The sequence below is a fragment of the Haliotis rufescens genome, unplaced genomic scaffold (genome assembly GCF_023055435.1).
Source record: "Haliotis rufescens isolate VD_foot unplaced genomic scaffold, xgHalRufe1.0.p SCAF_6, whole genome shotgun sequence".
NCBI classification, from domain to species: Eukaryota; Metazoa; Mollusca; class Gastropoda; order Lepetellida; family Haliotidae; genus Haliotis; species Haliotis rufescens.
In genome coordinates, this window is record NW_025964334.1 from 36,770,224 (window position 1) to 36,790,426 (window position 20,203).

A 20,203-nucleotide genomic window follows, 5' to 3' on the forward strand; every position below is an offset into this window, starting at 1 on the left:
CATGTTTGTTTTCTCTTTCAAAACAAGATGAAGGGGCTGTATAGGTCAGCAAGCCACAGATGAAACATGTCACTTCTTCTGTAATCTTGGCCAGAAATAACCACTAAGGGAGACTGCTCGATCCTAGGACATTGATTTTTACATGTATGAAGGTGAGGGGAGGTGAAATAGGGTTCACCGTCGCGTTCAAGATTATTGCACTTATATAGTGGCGTGCATGCATGTGTGTGTGTGCGTGGCTGCTTGTACTAGTTGGGACTAAAGCCAGTATTATGGTGCTAGCCCACTGAGATACCATGCTGCAGTTTAACATTAATACCCTACTCAGATACCGTATACTGACTCCAAGCTGACCAGTCCTGTTTTATCCTGTAATCTCATGAGCCAGGCAGGGAAACAATAAGTACCATCTTTTAATGTCTTTTGGTATGACACAGCGGGGATCAAACAACCAACCTTCCACTACACCATGGAGGTGATCCTCACATGCATGAAACCCGTACTGTATGTGCAAGGCAGTTCTTCAGATGAGTGAATGTTGTTTTATGCCACATTCCGCAGTGTTCCAGGTTTATCACAGGGGCCTGTAAATAATCAAGTCTGGATGAAGCAAACCAGTGACTGAAAGCATGAACATTTGGGTGATGATGACACATAATCAACCAAGTCACCATGCATGACAACCCATCCAGTTTGTCACCATATAACAAGCAAGTCATTGTGAGACCTATTCTAACCAAGGTCTCAGGGGTTCAAATCCCAAGTGCATAACAGCAGAACACAACATGGCACCTTAATAGTATGGAAACAGTTCCCTGAATTTGTAATGAATCCATGTAGTAGGTTTCAAGTACAAGGTTCAAGTGAAATATATCCAAGTCAAAAAATGAAAAGTAGCTGATTTTTTCTCTCAGAAAATCCAAATATTGAAATCAAACTTCGCACTGTACCTCTCGTATTGGATAAGAAAGTGTTCACCAATTTTGAAAAGAATCTATGAAGTAGTTTTCAAGATAAAGATAGGTTACACACAAAAATTGTCCTCAGAATTACAGACGGATGGAATTCCTTGGTATAACTATATACCCCAACCCTTTTAGGATGGGGGTATATAAAAAAAAATCGATGAAAACAGACTTACCAAGTATTCTCAAATTTGCATTCTACATTTGTGATGTAAGAGGGGACTAACGGGATTGGGTGGTCAGGCTAGCTGACTTGGTTGATGCATGTCATCGATCCCAATAGCATGGCTCATGATGTCAATCACTTGATTGTCTGGTCCAGACTAGATTATTTACAGACCACCGTCTATAGCTGGAATATTGCTGAGTGCGGCGTTAAACAACAAATAACCAAAAACGTTCTAGGTTGGTGGATCTTCTTTTGAAATAAAACAAGTAAACTTTTTTCAGTAGCATGAATATTATCATCCAGACCAACAACAAACAAAATTTCAAGCATCCAAGGCATTTATTAAATGTACGTATTTTACACATGATTCAAAAGAAGCTAAATGGTATGTTAATGGATTCAAGTCCATAGCAATACCGGTGTATATATATAGATATAATGTACACTTTACACCAACAATAAAGATATGCATAGAATCACTGGAGGATGGAAGGGGACAGTACACAGACATTGTCAGTCCATGAAAGCATTATGTAAAGAGGTACTGAAGCTCACCTATAGTGCATGATTCAAATTGTGAGGACATATACACAAAATATATTCCACTTTTTCAGAATGCTACTGAAGTTCTTTAAAAAGAGTAACTTAGAACTTGGTAATATTCTGGAAACACTGTCAGGTTTCTAATGTCAAGCAGTCTACATCCTGACAACACATGATACTTGTTTACCTATGGATAAAGTAGAAACAATAACAATGAGGGAAGCAATTGTAATGATTAAAATTCTCTGTAATAAGGTTTCATTTCAAAACTTCATTTTTCCACTGAACATGTTTAAGAACATGCTTAGAAATGGCATTCAATGCCATTTGTGTGGTGTTCACTACAGTCATATACACAGGTATGGAAGGAAATAGCACAAAAGAAGCACCACATTTATCAGCAGTTTTTTTTACATTCAGTTACACATCATTACATTGTCTTACCCACAAGAAGTTGATATAACAACTGGGGATCTTGAAGCCACGCTTCACTTAAAAAAACATGGACTAACCCATAAAGTGGTCGACTTAACGATTATTTACAAAAATACATATATTTCTTTACAATTTCATGTTTTTCTTCAATTGAATAAAATCTAGTACACATTTATTTATTCTTTGTTTCAAATGTAAAATGTAAGGACATGATCTCCCCATAATGACTACACGTCTATGTACATGCTGTGGCCAGTGCTCCATATGCCCTGTGTACAATTTTAATGTAATCATCACCCTTAAAACACCTTAAGTGAAGCCATCAGTACTTCAAACATTACCAATTGTGAGTGAATAAGTATGGTTTTACGCCGCACTCAGCAATATTCCAGCAATATTCCAGCAATATCACGGCGGGGGACACCAGAAATGGGCTTCACACATTGTACCCATGTTGAGAATCGAACCCGGTCTTCGGCATGACGAGCGAAACCAAAATGTGAATGATTATTAATTGATGTTAAGTAAACTTATTAATTATTGACAAAGTGGATTACAGCAATAACTTGAACAATAAAGATATACAATTCATAAGTGCACTTACAAAAACAAACGTACTCCCAATTCATCGTCATAACATAACCATCAGTCCATACCTTTAAACATTATGCAGTCATTGAGCAACTTTTTACATCCCTTTTTGCAGTGCACCATCAAAAACAATACAAGAAAGATTTATATCCAAATACCTTACAGATTTCAATCCAACGTTCCTCCATCACTCCTGAATACATATGGCTGAAACACAGTGTAGTAAAGACGTGTGTCTATTTCAAGTCGAGCAAATCTTCCCGAGGTAAGGGAGTCAACTGACTTTGAAAGCCCAGTTTCCACCCTTGCTGAACTAGGCTGGAATTATTGAGTTATATTTGGGCTGGACTAACGAGTCCATGCATACTCCAATCAAAATCGCATAACGAAATCAACATACAGTTCAGAAACTGCTGTGCAGATTTTGGTCGATTGCAGGTTTTGCAAAGCATGTGTACCGTCAACTTGGTGTTATAAAAATATTAATTTCCAAATCTTTTCATGTTTCTAATCAAGGTGCTCACGTGATTTGATGCACTTTATGAAGTAAGACCCGTTTTAGTACAACATAGATCTTGATTATCGATCAGATTGTCTTTACTGGGCACCACCATTTTGTTCCAAGCAAATGCATTGATATGAGAGGTGGAATCTGATTGGTCAAGAGGAGGGACATAAATGGAACGTAACGCGTAATGGCCACTGGTTGCGCTACGATCAGACCCAGAAATTCCAGCCTAGTTCGGCAAGGGTGTAAACTGGACTTTTACAGTCAGTTAACTCCCTTGCCTCAGGAAGATGAGTCAAGGAATGAAATGAGGCTGTCAAAAGAGTCGTACTCTGTGCATGAAATGTCTGGAGCAGATGGCTGCAAGGCTATGACACATGTTGCACAAAAAATATAGGACTAAGCACTCACTCGTTTCCCACTCATTGGAACCAGGCCTTGTCTACACAGAACATCGACCATATGTGTCCAACGCATGTAGGAATATAGAATACACAAAGTACTGACGATGCTAGGTCTGAGGATTTGTCAGGTTAAGAGGAACTATTGTTTGATCAGCCATAACCTAGCATATTTTATTTGTTTGTTTGTTACTTAAAGCTGTCCTAAGCAATATTCAAACTATATGACAGCTGTCTATAAATGACCAAGCAACCAGACAATCCAGTGACCAACACATAGTTTAGTCCTAATGATAACTTGTGGAGATGCATCACATCATCTAGTTACATGTAATTAATGACAATCTTCCACAACGAAAAAATAACTGCAGCCTTCCCTGACATGTACAGACTTAGGTGCTTCCTATCGACAAAAGTCATGATCTGTGCTCAGAAAATATCACACATGTAGATAACCGTCACTGGTACTGCACTAAACACATCATGGAACATCCTCCACTTGATCGGGTTCACGATGTCCTGACATGCTGTTATTGCAAGTTGTTTGAAGATCAAACCACTGCAGTCAATCATCTCTTATTTCTCATCATCATGGAACTTGTAACGCTTTGGGGGAACCACCTACCATTTAAAAACCATTTGGGAAGGGGTCAAAAACAAATATGAATTAAACTAAATAAATCTAATAACCATAAAGATATTCTTCGCTATTCAGCAATTTACAATCCATGTTAGTTCATTAACAAATACATATATATTGTACCACACAAACAAACAATATACATAGAATATAATTATCATAAGTAATATGGTAAATTCAAAACAACATACCATGTATGCTAACACAATTATACAATGCTGCCTGCAGCAAGTTGTCTTGCATTGCAATATAACAGCGTTGTATGTATACAGATATTACAAAATATGGAGATAATACTTCCAACAATCCTAACCTAAATATACAAAGGATTTTCTTTTTTTTATACAAAGAAATGTACCCTGATGACAAAATCTGCAATACTTTCAACATGCTGTTTTCGCTTCATTTTCATAAAAGCGCCAGGACGTCGATAGTTCTGGGTGTCTTTAAATCATGCATGAAATAATTTCCAAATGTGACATCACACCTTTAGTTCATGCACGATTCAATTTTGAAACCAAAACAATAGAGGTCCGCACAGCAGGCCGACAACCAAAATGCTGTGCAGAATATACTGAAGAAAGCCAAGTTCTATGGAAGAACAACTTCTTTATTACATCCATAGAACTTGTCTTTCTTCATCACACAAACTTCTAAACGCCACTGAAAGAAGAATATACTGGCTTTGGTCAGGTATTTATCAGAGGCAAATTGAAGAGAAAGCTTCCCATGGATCAGTTACAAAATACTAATTGTCAGCTTGATTGGATTAGAAGCCAGTGTTTATCAAAGCCTATATTACAACATAAATGCCTTAGTCTCATGAAGCCAATCACGTTGCAGAAAAAAGGCAGGGGTATTCCCCGTAAAGAAGTGCTTCCTGACCTGCTAATGGGCCTACTCCATTGGTGTGGTCACAGAAGCAGACTCAGGATAATGCGAGCAGAACAGAGTAAGCTTGGGGATTACATGCTATGTTTTGCAAACAATGCTTCAGAACGGTTGACGTCATGGCGTTTTAAAATCTCACAGATTTATTTTCTTGATATTAAGTGAATGGAACACAAACTTCTTTCCATGTCATTGAAAGGTACTATTCCATAGTATGACACTCAACAACCATACATTAAATGAATACAAAGATAATTGGGGGATTCCAGAAAAGCATACAAACACAAAATACAATAATCAAAATCAAGGAAAAATGATAAATTCACATCAACTCAAAGATTAAATGGAACACAGCTAAAGCCAGATAGGTCAAATGGAAAACTTCAGTCATATACACACTTCATGGACAAACAAAACAAAGGTTAGACTCTGAAAACATAAACCGGAATGGCGACATTTCACACACAATAGTCATGATAGTAACAGTATTTGAAATGAAAAGATATTTATAATAAATATTCATTGCCAGCTGTTTCAGTTTGATTGATGCTTTAGATATCACACATGAATCCTTTCAGTAAAAGGTAAAGGCAGAGAAAGGGCAATCTAAGTTGGAAGAACTTGTCCCCCAATACCGTTCACTTCTTGTGAATAAATATGTTCAAATCAAAGGTAAAATATCACCAAAGGCGAAACCATGCCTGTCTATCAAAGCTTGAACCTATCTTAATGTATAAAACTGATAAAGTCAAAAAGAGACCCTTAATGCAAATTTCTAAAAGCAACATTCTGAGAAAAGTTGTAGTATATGTTTAGACATATCACTAACCTACGGGTAATATCATCTATTTATGATGAAAGTAGCAATGTGTGAAAAAAAGTTAATAATTTATTGATATCAATGATATGATATAATTAAAAATGTCAATGCCAGAGAATAACCAGTCTCGATTATCTGCCGAAACATATTCCACTGGGTGTAAAACAGGGTAACACAAACTGTGAGGCTACAGAACTGTGAGATTGCAAAAATCCAAGAATCGTAAAACTGACGCCTCTAGAAGTAATGTCTTCTATCCCACTAGGTGCACCTGTTTTCACAATCTTACACATATTTAGAAATTCAGAATGGATTCTTGTTTCAATATATGCACCCAAGGCATCTTAAGTCTTATGCCTATTTTGTGGCAGGCAAACAGGGAAAAAGCTTTATTTAATTAAACATTTGACCTTTTCTCAGTCCTTATCCTTTGGAGGTATTTTGGCATTTTACAATTACCGGTATATACACTAGTATTATGGCGTATTTGTCCTTTCTTGCCCTGTTATCAGTGAAACACACATCAGTTTTCGACAAGTAAAACATAGTCTTTGAGGTGTCAAAACAGTAGAAAACTGAAGTTGGAAATCTTTTACTCCATTATGGAAATTTGACAATTTGTGGCAGAACTGAATCCGAATATTGGCCTAAACACCTTGATAAAAATATCCGATTGAGCCAAGCAGCAATCATTCCATTATATTCTGTTGAACACCATACAATTCATTTCAGGACTGGTTTCCTTTGTAAACATGTCTAACTCCAAAACACATTACACATGGATAAAGAAGGAAGATGTAACAGGGACATGCCGCTAGGAGGTGTGCAGCTAATACTAATGAAGTGATCTTAGCGCTAAGATGATCGTAACTCCAACACTTTAATATGGGCTTACAATAGCCTTAGTGCTAAGTTCACTTTGTGGAATGGGACCGAGGGCTCTGGGCCCCTTTCCACAAAGCGATCGTAGCGCTACGGCTGTCGTAAGTCTATGTTAAAGTATGGCAGTTACAATCATCTTAGCGCTACGATCGCTTTGTGGAACAGGGCCCTGTTCTACAAAGTGATCTTAGCGCTACGATTGTCGTAAGTCTATGTTAAAGTATTAGAGTTGCGATTGTCTTAGTGCTAAGATTGTTTTGTGAAATGAGGCCGTGGCAGTAGGTAAAGTCAAGAATACCCTGAATACAAGACATGCTGGTACTACAAGACCATACATTAATACTAGGCTATATCTTTAGAGGATTCCAATACATATAGGTTACCAGGGCCCACTTGCACAAAGCGATCTTAGCGCTATGACTATTGTAAGCCTATGTTAAGCATGGGAGTTATGATTATCTTAGCGTTAAACTCGCTTTGTGCAAGTGAGCCCAGGCTCCATTCCACACAGCGGTCTTATTGCTTCGACTGTTGTAAGTGGGAAGGGGAGTTACGAGTAATGTTTTTATACACTACAATCCTACATTGCCTGTGAATCCATATGGCCACTACACTGTGTAGTCGTAGCTTGCTGTTTGTAACGCATGGTAGTCGTAAGTCAAAATGGAAGTTATGATTGTCTTAGTACTAAGATGGCTTTGTGAAATGGGGCCCAGGATGGTGAACCAAATACAATGGACTAGGGATCAAATTTGTGAAGATTGACTGTTTAACATTTATTCAAAAGAATAGGCACTGTTAATACATTACAGGAATTTAAGCCGGGGATGAATTGATGATGTAGATTAGGTGACTATCAAGAACAGGAATGCTAAGACTTAAAGCCCAGGTTGACAATACATGCTTGAATTTCTAAATGATGATTGTGCTCAAACAGTTCATTGGTTATAAGTAAGGTCTATTTTTATAAATTTTCTTTTTTAAGTAATCTTTTTACATATTTAAGTCAGGTGAAAAAAAGAAGTTTTGTATATGAAACATCCATGTTCTATAGACCTGCTGTCAGTTTGGTGAATTCATAAACATAATAGTAATAACAAAACCTAGTTTTCTATTTTCAAATCTTTTCTGAATTGCATATTTGAACACAAATGTGTCCATATATGTTATGCTTATAAGACAGCATAAGCTTTGAAGAAATCAATGACACAGATTCAAATATATACACATCACCTGACAAAACTCACTACAGTTAACTATGAACTGTAAAACTGTGGACAGTTGGCTAAGTGTAGCACCTTATCATTTTACTATCATGATATAAACATTGAGAATGTTCACTACACTATCATATGGGAGGTTAGTTCTGTAACAATACACTCCGTCACAAACATTACACTGCTCGACAGTAATGTCATCATCCGATACATGGGAAGATAAATAATTGCACTACCCGTGTCAGGTAAACGAGACATATTCCATTATCAAAGAGAACAAGTAAACTTCTGTCATCCTAACTTAACACATCTGTCAGCAATATTCCAGCCATAACACCCAGCTTGTAAACAGTCAAGTCTGGACCAGACAAACCACTGACTGAAAGCATGAACAATGATCCATGCCAAGTGGCATGATGGCATGCGATCAGTCAAGTCACTGAGCCTGATTTGTTGGTTGTGGAAAGCCACACTCAGCAACAGCTATAGGATGCAGCCAGTGAATAATCCTGCCTGGATCAGACAATCCAGTGATTGATATTGTGAACACTGATCCACGCCATTGGGGTACAATGACACACTAAGTCAGCAAAGTCACCGAGCCTGACCACCCGATCTTCACATCACTGAGGTCTTCTGACCACCATGTCATACCGGGGTTTATTCCAGCCCAGAATGATGCCTGTTCCTGGGACACTGGCAACCTTGGATACAACCCTGCAATAATATGTGTTGTGATATGATATGAATGGGTTGGTATATTGAGGAAATATGTGAATAAGTTCTTTGGGATCAATAATTTAATAAATAAAAAAATTCCTGGTAGAGTTAATCGCAGACAAATTTTATTTCTAGTATGCACAGCTATTTGTCCCTGTATTAACACCCATTAGTAAGCATTACCATGGTTACAAAGGCAACCAAGCCTCTTAATTACGAGATTGTTCCCAACAAAAAGGGGAAAACCGATGTAGAACACTATTTTGATCTAAAAACTTAAGAGCACTTTGACAGTGGAAGAAAATATAGCAGTAAGTTAAGGGCTATATACTGCAATACATATCCCCGTACAGACCTAAGTATTACAGGACCCCCTCTGTGGTCTAATGGTAGAGCGTCTGCCCGGAGAGCGGAAGGTCCGGGGTTTGATCCCAAGCCGCGTCATACCAAAAGACATTAAAAGATGGTACTTGTTGTTACCCTATCTGGCGCTCGGCATTAAGGGGCTAAAACAAGGACTGGTCAGCTCGGAGTCAGTATACTGTGTCTGAGTGGGGTATTCATGTTAAACTGCGGCATGGTATCTCAGTGTGCTAGCACTATAAATCGGCATCAGTCCAGACAAGTACAAGCAGCCACACACACACATACACGTGCATGCACGTCGCTTGGACGCGACGTTAAACCCCATTTGACCGCACCTCACCTAAGTATCACAGTATTCTGCAATGCAAAAAAACAGGCAATGCACAACTCAATTTAAAATCCTACCTGGATTACAGAGATTTAATAGACACCCAATTAGTGTTTGAAAAATTCTCAGGCTGCCATCGTGAACCACAGACTTTAGACACTGCAAGCCCTGACTAAACTCTTCAGGCCCTCATTTAAAAAAACTGTAATTTATTGTGACAAATATATCGGCACATAAATTATCAGCAGACTTGAAGGACCCATACAACTACTGGCCCAACACAAGATCTCCCTGTCACAGGCCTACGGGCAGGCACTTATTTCGAACACTGCACCCAAGCAAAGTATAGTTAGTAATTGTAAGTCAATCAAAATAATGATTTATGTATGAATATACCCCTAGAAACTTGATTTTCACTTATGTGATCCATCTTGTATATACCTTTATCATTTTGTATCTGTACATGACCTCTCAATACAATACTTGTATCATAATCATGACAATGAACTGAACCGGGGGTGAATCTTTACACCCTAATAAACATAAGGATCACAGACAGAAGTGCTAATACTGCTAGACACAGAAAAATCTTCATCCAAGCTTCAAAGTAAGGAGGGAAACTCAAAACATAAATAATGAACACTATCGAACATGCTGAATACACATTATATTTAATACTTAAGTTACAGATGAATAATTTCTAAAGTTAAGTAGGTTATAGCTAACAGAACTGTCAAATCCTAATTTGTATTACATACATAGAAAAATATAGATCATTAACAGTCTCAGAATATTATCACATTGTAATTTGAAAACAGAGTAGTTGTGAGTGTCATTCTTTCAACATACAACACTCACACTTGCATACAGTAAGAAAATAAACTAGTAGTTTTCATTTTTATTACATTGCACATAAGCCTATGATAAGCTTTGTATTTGTAAGAATCAGGACCCCCATCAATACCCTCGAACAGGAAACCCTCATATTCACCATCAGGATCCCTCATACTCTCCATCAGGACCTCCAACTGGATCCCCTATTTCTCCATCAGGACCTCCAATAGGACCCCCAATACTCTCCATCAGGACCTCCAACAGGATCCCCCACACTCTCCATCAGGACCTCCAACAGGATCCCCGATAGTCTCCATCAGGACCTCCAACAGGACCCCCCATACTCTCCATCAGGACCTCCAACAGGATCCCCGATAGTCTCCATCAGGACCTCCAACAGGATCCACCATACTCTCCATCAGGACCCCATCTAGACCTTCCAACAGGATCCCCAATACTCTCCATCAGGACCCCATCAAGACCTTCCAACAGGATCCCCCATACTCTCCATCAGGACCTTCCATCAGGATCCCCCATACTCTCCATCAGGACCCCATCAAGACCTTTCAACAGGATCCCCCATACTCTTCATCAGGACCTCCAACAGGATCCCCCATACTCTCCATCAGGACCCCATCAAGACCTTCCAACAGGATCCCCCATACTCTCCATCAGGACCTTCCATCAGGATCCCCCATACTCTCCATCAGGGACCATCAAGACCTTCCAAAAGGATCCCCCATACTCTCCATCAGGACCTTCCAACAGGATCCCCCATACTCTCCATTAGGACCTCCAACAGGATCCCCCATACTCTCCATCAGGACCTTCCAAACGGATCCCCCATACTCTCCATAAGGACCTTCCATCAGGATCCCCAATACTCTCCATCAGGACCCCATCAAGACCTTCCAACAGGATCCCCCATACTCTCCATCAGGACCTTCCATCAGCATCCCCCATACTCTCCATCAGGACCCGATCAAGACCTTCCAACAGGATCCCCAATACTCTCCATCAGGACCTTCATACATTCCAACAGGCATGTAGTGAGTTCTCCTATTCAGGTGATATACCAGGTGACATCAGTGTAGAAAGACTGATAATCAGAAAGTCCTATGTTAACTGAGTATCCAAGAACATCATCCATCATAAATAGCAATGTGCCATTTGTAAGTGCCTATCCATAGGCATTTGTTCAAGTGACACATTCCTATTAATGATCCTCCAGGTGTTTCTAGACATGCATGCATAACAATGCTGTTTTACAAACATTCCACAGCAAAGCCGGTTAGTCGTCAAAATCTACCCTCAGTGACCACCTGACACTTTGTCGGCTATAACCACATCTAGAGTCTCACATCAAATGCCAACTAAATACCTAACCACCAAGCTGCTTGCGATCAAGTGTGATGTGCATGCAGTAACCAAATTAACAATGTTCATCAACAGTGAGCAATATATTTGCCAATCACTTGTCTTAATAGATTCTATGGAGGAAATTTGAAAATAAATGTCATTTATACAAAATTTATATCAAAATTAAAGCCCTCAAATGCTCTCAGCCTTGAAGACTACCATCATTGGATTCTTACTTGTCCTCAGTACAATTTAGCAGCCTTGGGCTTGTGAACTTGCATGAATTTCAAACTTTACTACAATTCTCAATTGAACATGTTGAAAGAAGTATTTTTACTGGTAAACATGGTTGATAATTCCCTCTGCGGAACAACAGTTGAAACCTTTCTGTCAGCACATACTGTTCTGAAAGATACAATTTAAACCTTCACAGATCACTTGATTAGCAGGTGAGCCTAGGTACGGAGAAGAGGTGTTGTGGCACTGGGTGCATTGCAGTGTACACTTGACTGTTTTCTCAAAAGAACCTTGCCATCAGTGACCCATTCAGTAACACTGTTCCCCTGTCCCAGCCCACATCACACTGCTGGAGCTCTTGTCCATCATGACAGACATGTGACAGTGAATCTTGGCCAGGCCATCAATGACCCATTCAGTAACACTGTTCCCCTGTCCCAGCCACACATCACACTGCTGGTCTTCTTGTCCTTGTCCACAGACGTGTGACCTGAATCTTAACCAATCCACAGGAACTCAGGTGACCTTCTACCCTGACACAGATGCAGCACCTCAAGGACACCTCAAGGTCACCTCAACTCTCTGCTTGTCTGACCAGTACTTGACCTGAGACCATCGCTCACTTGACCATCACTTGTCAATTTCAAAGACCTGATCCATACCAGGCTTGAACATCATAGAGGTGCAAGTTGATCTCTTCTTCTGATGAAGCATTGTGTCTCACATTGACAATAGCTGCTCGTCTCTTTGTATTGCATGGCTCTCTCTGTGTATGACGCCATGCGCTATGACATCGGCCTCAGGTAGTTGGCTGGTGCATAACCACGCTTACCATCTGCATCAACCAACCACCACTCGGTGTTACCCTCTTTGTCAGCTTTGGCTATCACAGTGACCACTTGACCCTCAAACATGGACACTTCACTTGCACCACGGGACTGGAAGGCAAACTCTGCATAGTAATACTGCAACAGACAAGAACAGGACAGAGTTACTGGGGTGTGACATTCCCTGAACCTGGCATGTATAAGCTGGTATCCATAGCGTTTGATTTAAAGATCTGCTTTCATAAAATGTGTTAAACATGCAGAAAACCCTGAGAAAAATGACTGTTGTTAATGGGGTTTTACGAGACGAGGTGAGGTGAAATGGGGTTTAACGTCGCATCCAAGATTATTGCACTTATATAGTGACGTGCATGCACGTGTGTGTGTGGCTGCTTGTACTAGTCCTGACTGATGCCGATTTATAGTGCTAGCTCACTGAGATACCATGCCACAGTTTAACATGAATACCCCACTCAGACACAGTATTCTGACTCCGAGCTGACCAGTCCTTGTTTTAGCCACTTAATGCCTAGCGCCAGACAGGGTAACAACAAGTACCATCTTTTAACGTCTTTTGGTATGACGCGGTCAGGGATCGAACCCCGGACCTTCCGCTCTCCAGGCGGAGGGTTTTACAAGCCTATGACAGGGACTAAGACTGGTAACTCATCATTCTTTTATTTTCTGATGGGAACCTATTCAGGCTGTTTGTTTGTTTGTTTGTTTGTTGTTTAATGCTGCACTCAGTATTACCTCACCTACATGATCAAGGTCAGTAAATTCAGTGATTGATATCATGATAACATTCCAGGTCGTCAGGGTATGATGACACACTTCAACCATGTCACTAAGATAGAACACCTGATCTATAAAGTTGCCTCTTACGACCACCATAGGTTGCTAAGGCCCTATTCCAACCCCGAATCCCCATGTGGAATCTATTTGGCACTAAATAGGGGTATCACTCTTTGTGATATTGTCCTCTTTACCTGCTCAGGTGATGCCTCGGGGACTGGTTCTGGGGTAAGACTGGGGTAGACTGATGCCTGACTAGCAGTGGACGACAGAGAGATGATGTCAGACATGGTGTCGTTACCGAGGCCCTCCAGGCCCTCCTCCATCATCAGACTGTTGAGACTACCTGAGGGGGAGGAACCTGCACCACCCACTCCTCCCGCTGCTACTTCACCTGCCCAGGGAGACAGGATCTTCTTTGGTACAAAACCTTTTTGCACTGTAATCGAGAAAAAGTACATGTATATTTTCGCCTCAGAAAATCAACAGAAGGCATATATATATTATGCCGTCAGACAATCCTTGATGCAAACTAACTGTCATCACATAAATTTACTGATAACTCAAAAATAATACTGTTTACAGGGAATGAAAACAACAAGATATATTTCTATAAATAACGTAAGGAACCCAGTCAGAATGTTTACTTCTGTTGTTCTAAAAATCTCACTGACCTCCATCATCAACAAACCACTTGTCCTTGTTGCCCATGGGGTCCTGGACCTTGATGACCCCCACCATGACCCCTTCATTCAAGGACAAGTCCATGAGGTCGAGGGCAGCATATGTGTAGCCGACACGATGGAGCTTGGCTTCAGGGTAGATTTGACGGAGATACACACGCTGGCTGTCACTCTGGGGGCTGCTGGATCCGGCTGCAGGCTGCCAACACAACAAACTCTTTCAACACCGAATTCCTCTACTTCCTACAATCTACAACACAACAAACTCTTTCAACACTGAATTCCTCTACTTCCTACAATCAACAACACAACAAACTCTTTCAACACTGAATTCCTCTACTTCCTACAATCTACAACACAACAAACTCTTTCCACACCGAATTCCTCTACTTCCTACAATCTACAACACAACAAACTCTTTCCACACCGAATTCCTCTACTTCCTACAATCTACAACACAACAAACTCTTTCCACACCGAATTCCTCTACTTCCTACAATCTACAACACAACAAACTCTTTCAACACTGAATTCCTCTACTTCCTACAATCAACAACACAACAAACTCTTTCAACACCGAATTCCTCTACTTTCTACAATCTACAACACAACAAACGCTTTCAACACCGAATTCCTCTACTTCCTACAATCTACAACACAACAAACTCTTTCCACACCGAATTCCTCTACTTCCTACAATCTACAACACAACAAACTCTTTCAACACCGAATTCCTCTATTTCCTACAATCTACAACACAACAAACTCTTTCAACACCGAACTAGAAAGTGTTTTTACTCGTAAAAACATATGTCTCCCCCCACTCCCCTAACCCCCATTCATTCGTTTACTTCACGTTATATTAAACGGTTTCTGAGTTATGGTCAGGAAACAAAGCTTACCCCCATTCAGAGCCTATGTTCAACTTATCTCCATGGAAACGAGAAAAAATAAAAATGTAAAAAATCTCTAAATAGCAAAAGGCACCACTTCAGTGCTGGGTTAATGTGTATACAAAGTTTCGCGAAAAAATATTAAACGGTTTCTGAGTTATGGTCAGGAAACAAAGCTTACCCCCATTCAGAGCCTATGTTCAACTTATCTCCATGGAAACGAGAAAAAATAAATATGTCAAAAATCTCTAAATAGCAAAAGGCACCACTTCAGTGCTGGGTTAATGTGTATACAAAGTTTCGCGAAAAAATATTAAACGGTTTCTGAGTTATGGTCAGGAAACAAAGCTTACCCCCATTCAGAGCCTATGTTCAACTTATCTCCATGGAAACGAGAAAAAATAAAAATGTAAAAAATCTCTAAATAGCAAAAGGCACCACTTCAGTGCTGGGTCAATGTGTATACAAAGTTTCGCGAAAAAATATTAAACGGTTTCTGAGTTATGGTCCGGAAACGGTGGGAACGCCGACGCCGACGCCGACGGGAACCGTGCCAAAAACAATATGTCTCCCTCCATTCAGGGGGAGACATAATTCCTCTACTTCCTACAATCTACAACACAACAAACTCTTTCAACACCGAATTCCTCTACTTCCTACAATCTACAACACAACAAACTCTTTCAACACCGAATTCCTCTACTTCCTACAATCTACAACACAACAAACTCTTTCAACACTGAATTCCTCTATTTCCTACAATCTACAACACAACAAACTCTTTCCACACCGAATTCCTCTACTTCCTACAATCTACAACACAACAAACTCTTTCAACACCGAATTCCTCTACTTCCTACAATCTACAACACAACAAACTCTTTCAACACCGAATTCCTCTATTTCCTACAATCTACAACACAACAAACTCTTTCAACACTGAATTCCTCTATTTCCTACAATCTACAACACAACAAACTCTTTCAACACCGAATTCCTCTACTTCCTACAATCTACAACACAACAAACTCCTTCAACACCGAATTCCTCTACTTCCTACAATCTACAACACAACAAACTCTTTCCACGCCGAATTCCTCTACTTCCTACAATCTACAACACAACAAACTCTTTCAACACCGAATTCCTCTACTTCCTACAATCTACAACACAACAAACTCTTTCAACACCGAATTCCTCTATTTCCTACAATCTACAACACAAAAGAAGACCTGCCATTGCCTGGCCAATAATTTCCTCCAATGCTGCATCATAAACAAAGACCAACTACCGGTATTGGCCAGCCTGCACTGCCCTTGTCAACTATTTCCTTCAATCTAATAGCACAAAGGAAGACCTACCACTGTCCATCCAGCACTGGTCAACTATTTCCAACAATCCAATAGCACAAAGGAAGACCTACCACTGTCCATCCAGCACTGGTCAACTACTTCCAACAATCCAAAAGCACAAAGGAAGACCTGCCATTGTCCATCAAGCACTGGTCCACTATTTCCACCAATCCAAAAGCACAAATGAGAACCTACCACTGTCTGGAAGGCACTACCCTTGTCGACTATTTCCTACAATCCAATAACACAAAGGAAGACCTACCACTGTCCGGCCAGCACTGCCCTGGTCAACTGACATCCTCTTCTGTTTCTTGTCCAGCTTCAGTGATTCCATTTTGGGATTGAACCCCCGAGGGATGAACATGAGAGCGGAGACCTTGTCTAGAGCTGTGGTGTGGTTCATGTTGAATGTCTCTATCACACCAGCATCAGAACTCAACAGCAGGGGCAACTGAAATCACCAATAACATGCTCTGGATAAAGCAATCCTTTAAATGGTGACTATTTTTGTTACAGGAGGATTTAACCCTAACACTAACCCTAACCCCTAACATTAAAAAAAATAAATGTTGTGCCCATGCATATCATTCGAGACAAAATACGCAAAAATATAGGATAATGACATATTTTTGGTGTTTGTTTGTGAGTAGGGTTTTAATCTTCATCACCCAGTAATCCAGCAGGGGTCAACAAAGACAGATCTTACATATTGTATCCATGGGGAATCAAACTGGATACAGGTGCTGATGAGCTAACACTTTAAACACTACCTATGTGCCACCCCATGTTTGTTGTTGTTTAACGTCGCACTCAGCAATTTTCCAGTTTTATAACAGTCAGTCTGTAGATAATCATGTCTGGGCTAGACAATCAAGTGATTAACATCATGAGCAATTGAGATATGGTGACATGCAGTCAACCAAGTCACTGAGGCTGACCACCTAGCTGCTGGGAACCAGTATTCTTACTCAGAATCCCCAGATCTCTGCCGATGTCATCTGTGGACCACATTATTATGTATTTGGCTTAATTGCCCACCTGCACAAGTGTGTATGTTGCTTTGAGAGTCTGATCTGTAAAGGTCTTCTGAGCCTTGGTGAAAGCCCCCATACAGTCTGTGAGCATCTGGAACGCCAGACCAAACAGTTTGGGCAGCTCGTCCAGGAGCTGAGCGTTCATAGCCTCGTAGTCATTCTTGGCTGTCTGCAGGGCATCATTCTAAACAGACACAACAACACAACATGTACAGTCAGTGGTACTGTCCTCACGGGAAAAGTTTTTTTAACTAAAGATTTTTTAAAAACAAGACAGATAATATAATCACAAATACTAAAATATCGTTGATAGCAATAGTTATTTGAATACTTTTTTCATCTGTACTTAATTATTGACCATAAAAAAATGATATCGATCGTCACAGAAAGCAAAATGGCGGTCAATCAAGATTCAATATACGACTAGCTACTATAACAATAAAATCTGCCAATCCTCATTGTATGTCAACCAAGTGAAAGTCGTTAGCCACGACTTACAAATGATCGTCCAAACTTTGAGGGTTTGGCAGATCCGCTCGACTGATCTGCATCGGTCGACTGGCTGTCGTCACGCTTTCGCTTCTTGTCTGAGGTTACGTATCGTAGCATTGTGAGGATAATGAGGTAATGCAAGGTATTTATGTACAGTTGTAAACACCTTTCTCTCAAATTAACAAGATGTTCTCAGTAATTAATCCTCGATTAATCAGTGTCAACTCAGTTTATTACCTATTACAGTGATTGACTGCTTGGACTATCATGTAGGTACGATGTATTTACAGCAATCATAACAAACAAAGCTTGTCAGTGTAGATAATCTTCATTGTGTTACAACTGCAGACAGAAACTGCTCAGTCCTAACTGTTGATCATGTCCGGTCAAAATTTAAGAATGTCCGGACAGAAAAATTTAAATGTCCGGTAAGCAATATTTTAAACCGGACATTTGAGATTCCCAATCGGACATGTCTGGCGCATATGACGGTTTCCGGACCCCTGGTCACTACACACAAACAGTTTTCCACCCAAATAAAATAAATGACTTCTAATCTTTATATCTGACATGGTTGATAATTAAATAACCTCTGGTTTCAGATGAGCACATTTCTGCAGATTCACTGTGGAACATTGACAATGATTATCCATATGGTCTAAACTGAACAAGTCAATCAAAATCCATACAAACACATGTGTAATAATGATTTCATGTGCTCTATACCACTGTTGACATAATGCACTCATTGATGTCACCACTGACGTCATGAAGACATTGTTAACATCTCAACAAAGTTTTCAATACTCAGCTAATCCTGCAGAAAGTCCTGAACAAGGTCAACTTGAAAAGAAATTATACACATCTCTCATGCTGAAAATATTCATCTTTTGATCTGATTCACCAACACAACACATAAATAGAGGTTATTACCTGAGCGTGTTTCCATAGAGTAAATATCATACATTATGAATGAAAATACATACTTTTAATATACTTATGATATGGAATCACACAAGGGTAATAATCTCTTAATCATAAAATGTCATTCTTATACTAATGGATTTTTAAGATTAAGATGGATTTTTTAATTTCACTCGAAAAAGGAGCTTTGGAAACTGTGTATGCACACAATGAGTTAATCACCCAATTCAACATATAGTGCCCAATGATTTGCAGCGATATGTTTGTACAGAAACAGGGTGACATTGGGAAACCCCAATCTAAGCAGCTTAAGTCCACGCCTTATGGAGAAAGGAGGCACTGCTTCAATGCATGGATCTTGAAAGTAGTTCCTGCTGGCCGACCTCATTTGCATGTTGATCGGATCCTGGTGCCAAGTTTATTGGATTAGTTTCACAATGATAGCACAAACCTTTATATGATAAACTTGTGGACATAACGTCCCAAACAGTAATTCCCACTTCATCATGACTCATACATCTGCCACGGCTACCCATACCTTCTCGTTGTCCTTCGCCTTCCTGAACTGACTGTCGTAGTCCAACATCTTGTCAAACCTCTTCTCTATAACATTGCTGGGTCCATCAAACATCTGTATGAGTTGACTCAGTGGGACGAGGACTTGTTCCTCCACAGTGCATCTCTGTGTAGCATAAAGTAGGCTGATCAATAGCATTGTCTTGAGATAAGATTTTCTTTCAAGAGGGGTGCACTGCACATTTAGGTGAAAGAAGAATAGGCTAAGAGAATGAATCCTTGTGAACTTGTCCTTTAATCGTTATTTATCATGTATACTTAGAAAAGAACAAGCAAGCTCAAAGGTTCACATGACACTGTAATGTCAGAACGGCTAACATCACATTCCACAACCTGCTCTGACATTTCCATAGATTTAAAATACAAGTTTGATGCATTAATCTTGTAAAAAGATTTCTGATATTGTTTGTTATTTTTCACTGCAGCAATACTCCAGCTATATCACAGCATCTGTCGGTAATCTAGTCTGGGCCAGGCAAACAAGTGGTTGATAACATGAACACATTCAGCCAAGCCACAGAGTCGGACACCCATTATAGTTGGCTCTAATGATAAACATCAAGATGCGCATCTTCCTTTATCTGTTGCTTCAGTTAATAAAGTTTTGTTGTTCAAAGTAAAGTTTTCTTTCTTTCTCTAATTCAGCAGGACAAGTTGAAAATTTAAGTTTACTTGCCTTTGATATTTGAACACGCCTGTACTGCAGATCTATATTCTGTCT

At 39.8% G+C, this 20,203-nt stretch overlaps 1 protein-coding gene across 7 annotated transcripts in view; it reads right to left on the reverse strand.

Moving 5' to 3' along the window:
• Positions 1–10,896: 10,896 nt before the first annotated feature.
• The window catches only part of LOC124112269 (dynamin-binding protein-like), a 48,627-nt gene continuing 39,320 nt past the window's right edge, over positions 10,897–20,203 (reverse strand). For 4 of the 7 annotated variants that reach the window (XM_048385812.1, XM_046472296.2, XM_046472295.2 and 1 more), the window contains 6 exons: positions 19,445–19,588; positions 17,495–17,674; positions 16,719–16,907; positions 14,203–14,410; positions 13,723–13,967; positions 11,142–12,871 (listed from right to left, as the gene is read on the reverse strand). In XM_048385812.1, coding sequence (XP_048241769.1) covers positions 12,692–12,871; positions 13,723–13,967; positions 14,203–14,410; positions 16,719–16,907; positions 17,495–17,674; positions 19,445–19,588 — 1,146 coding nt within the window. In that variant the 3' untranslated portion in view covers positions 11,142–12,691. The other 3 variants (XR_007218717.1, XR_007218718.1, XR_007218716.1) reach the window with 3 other exon arrangements.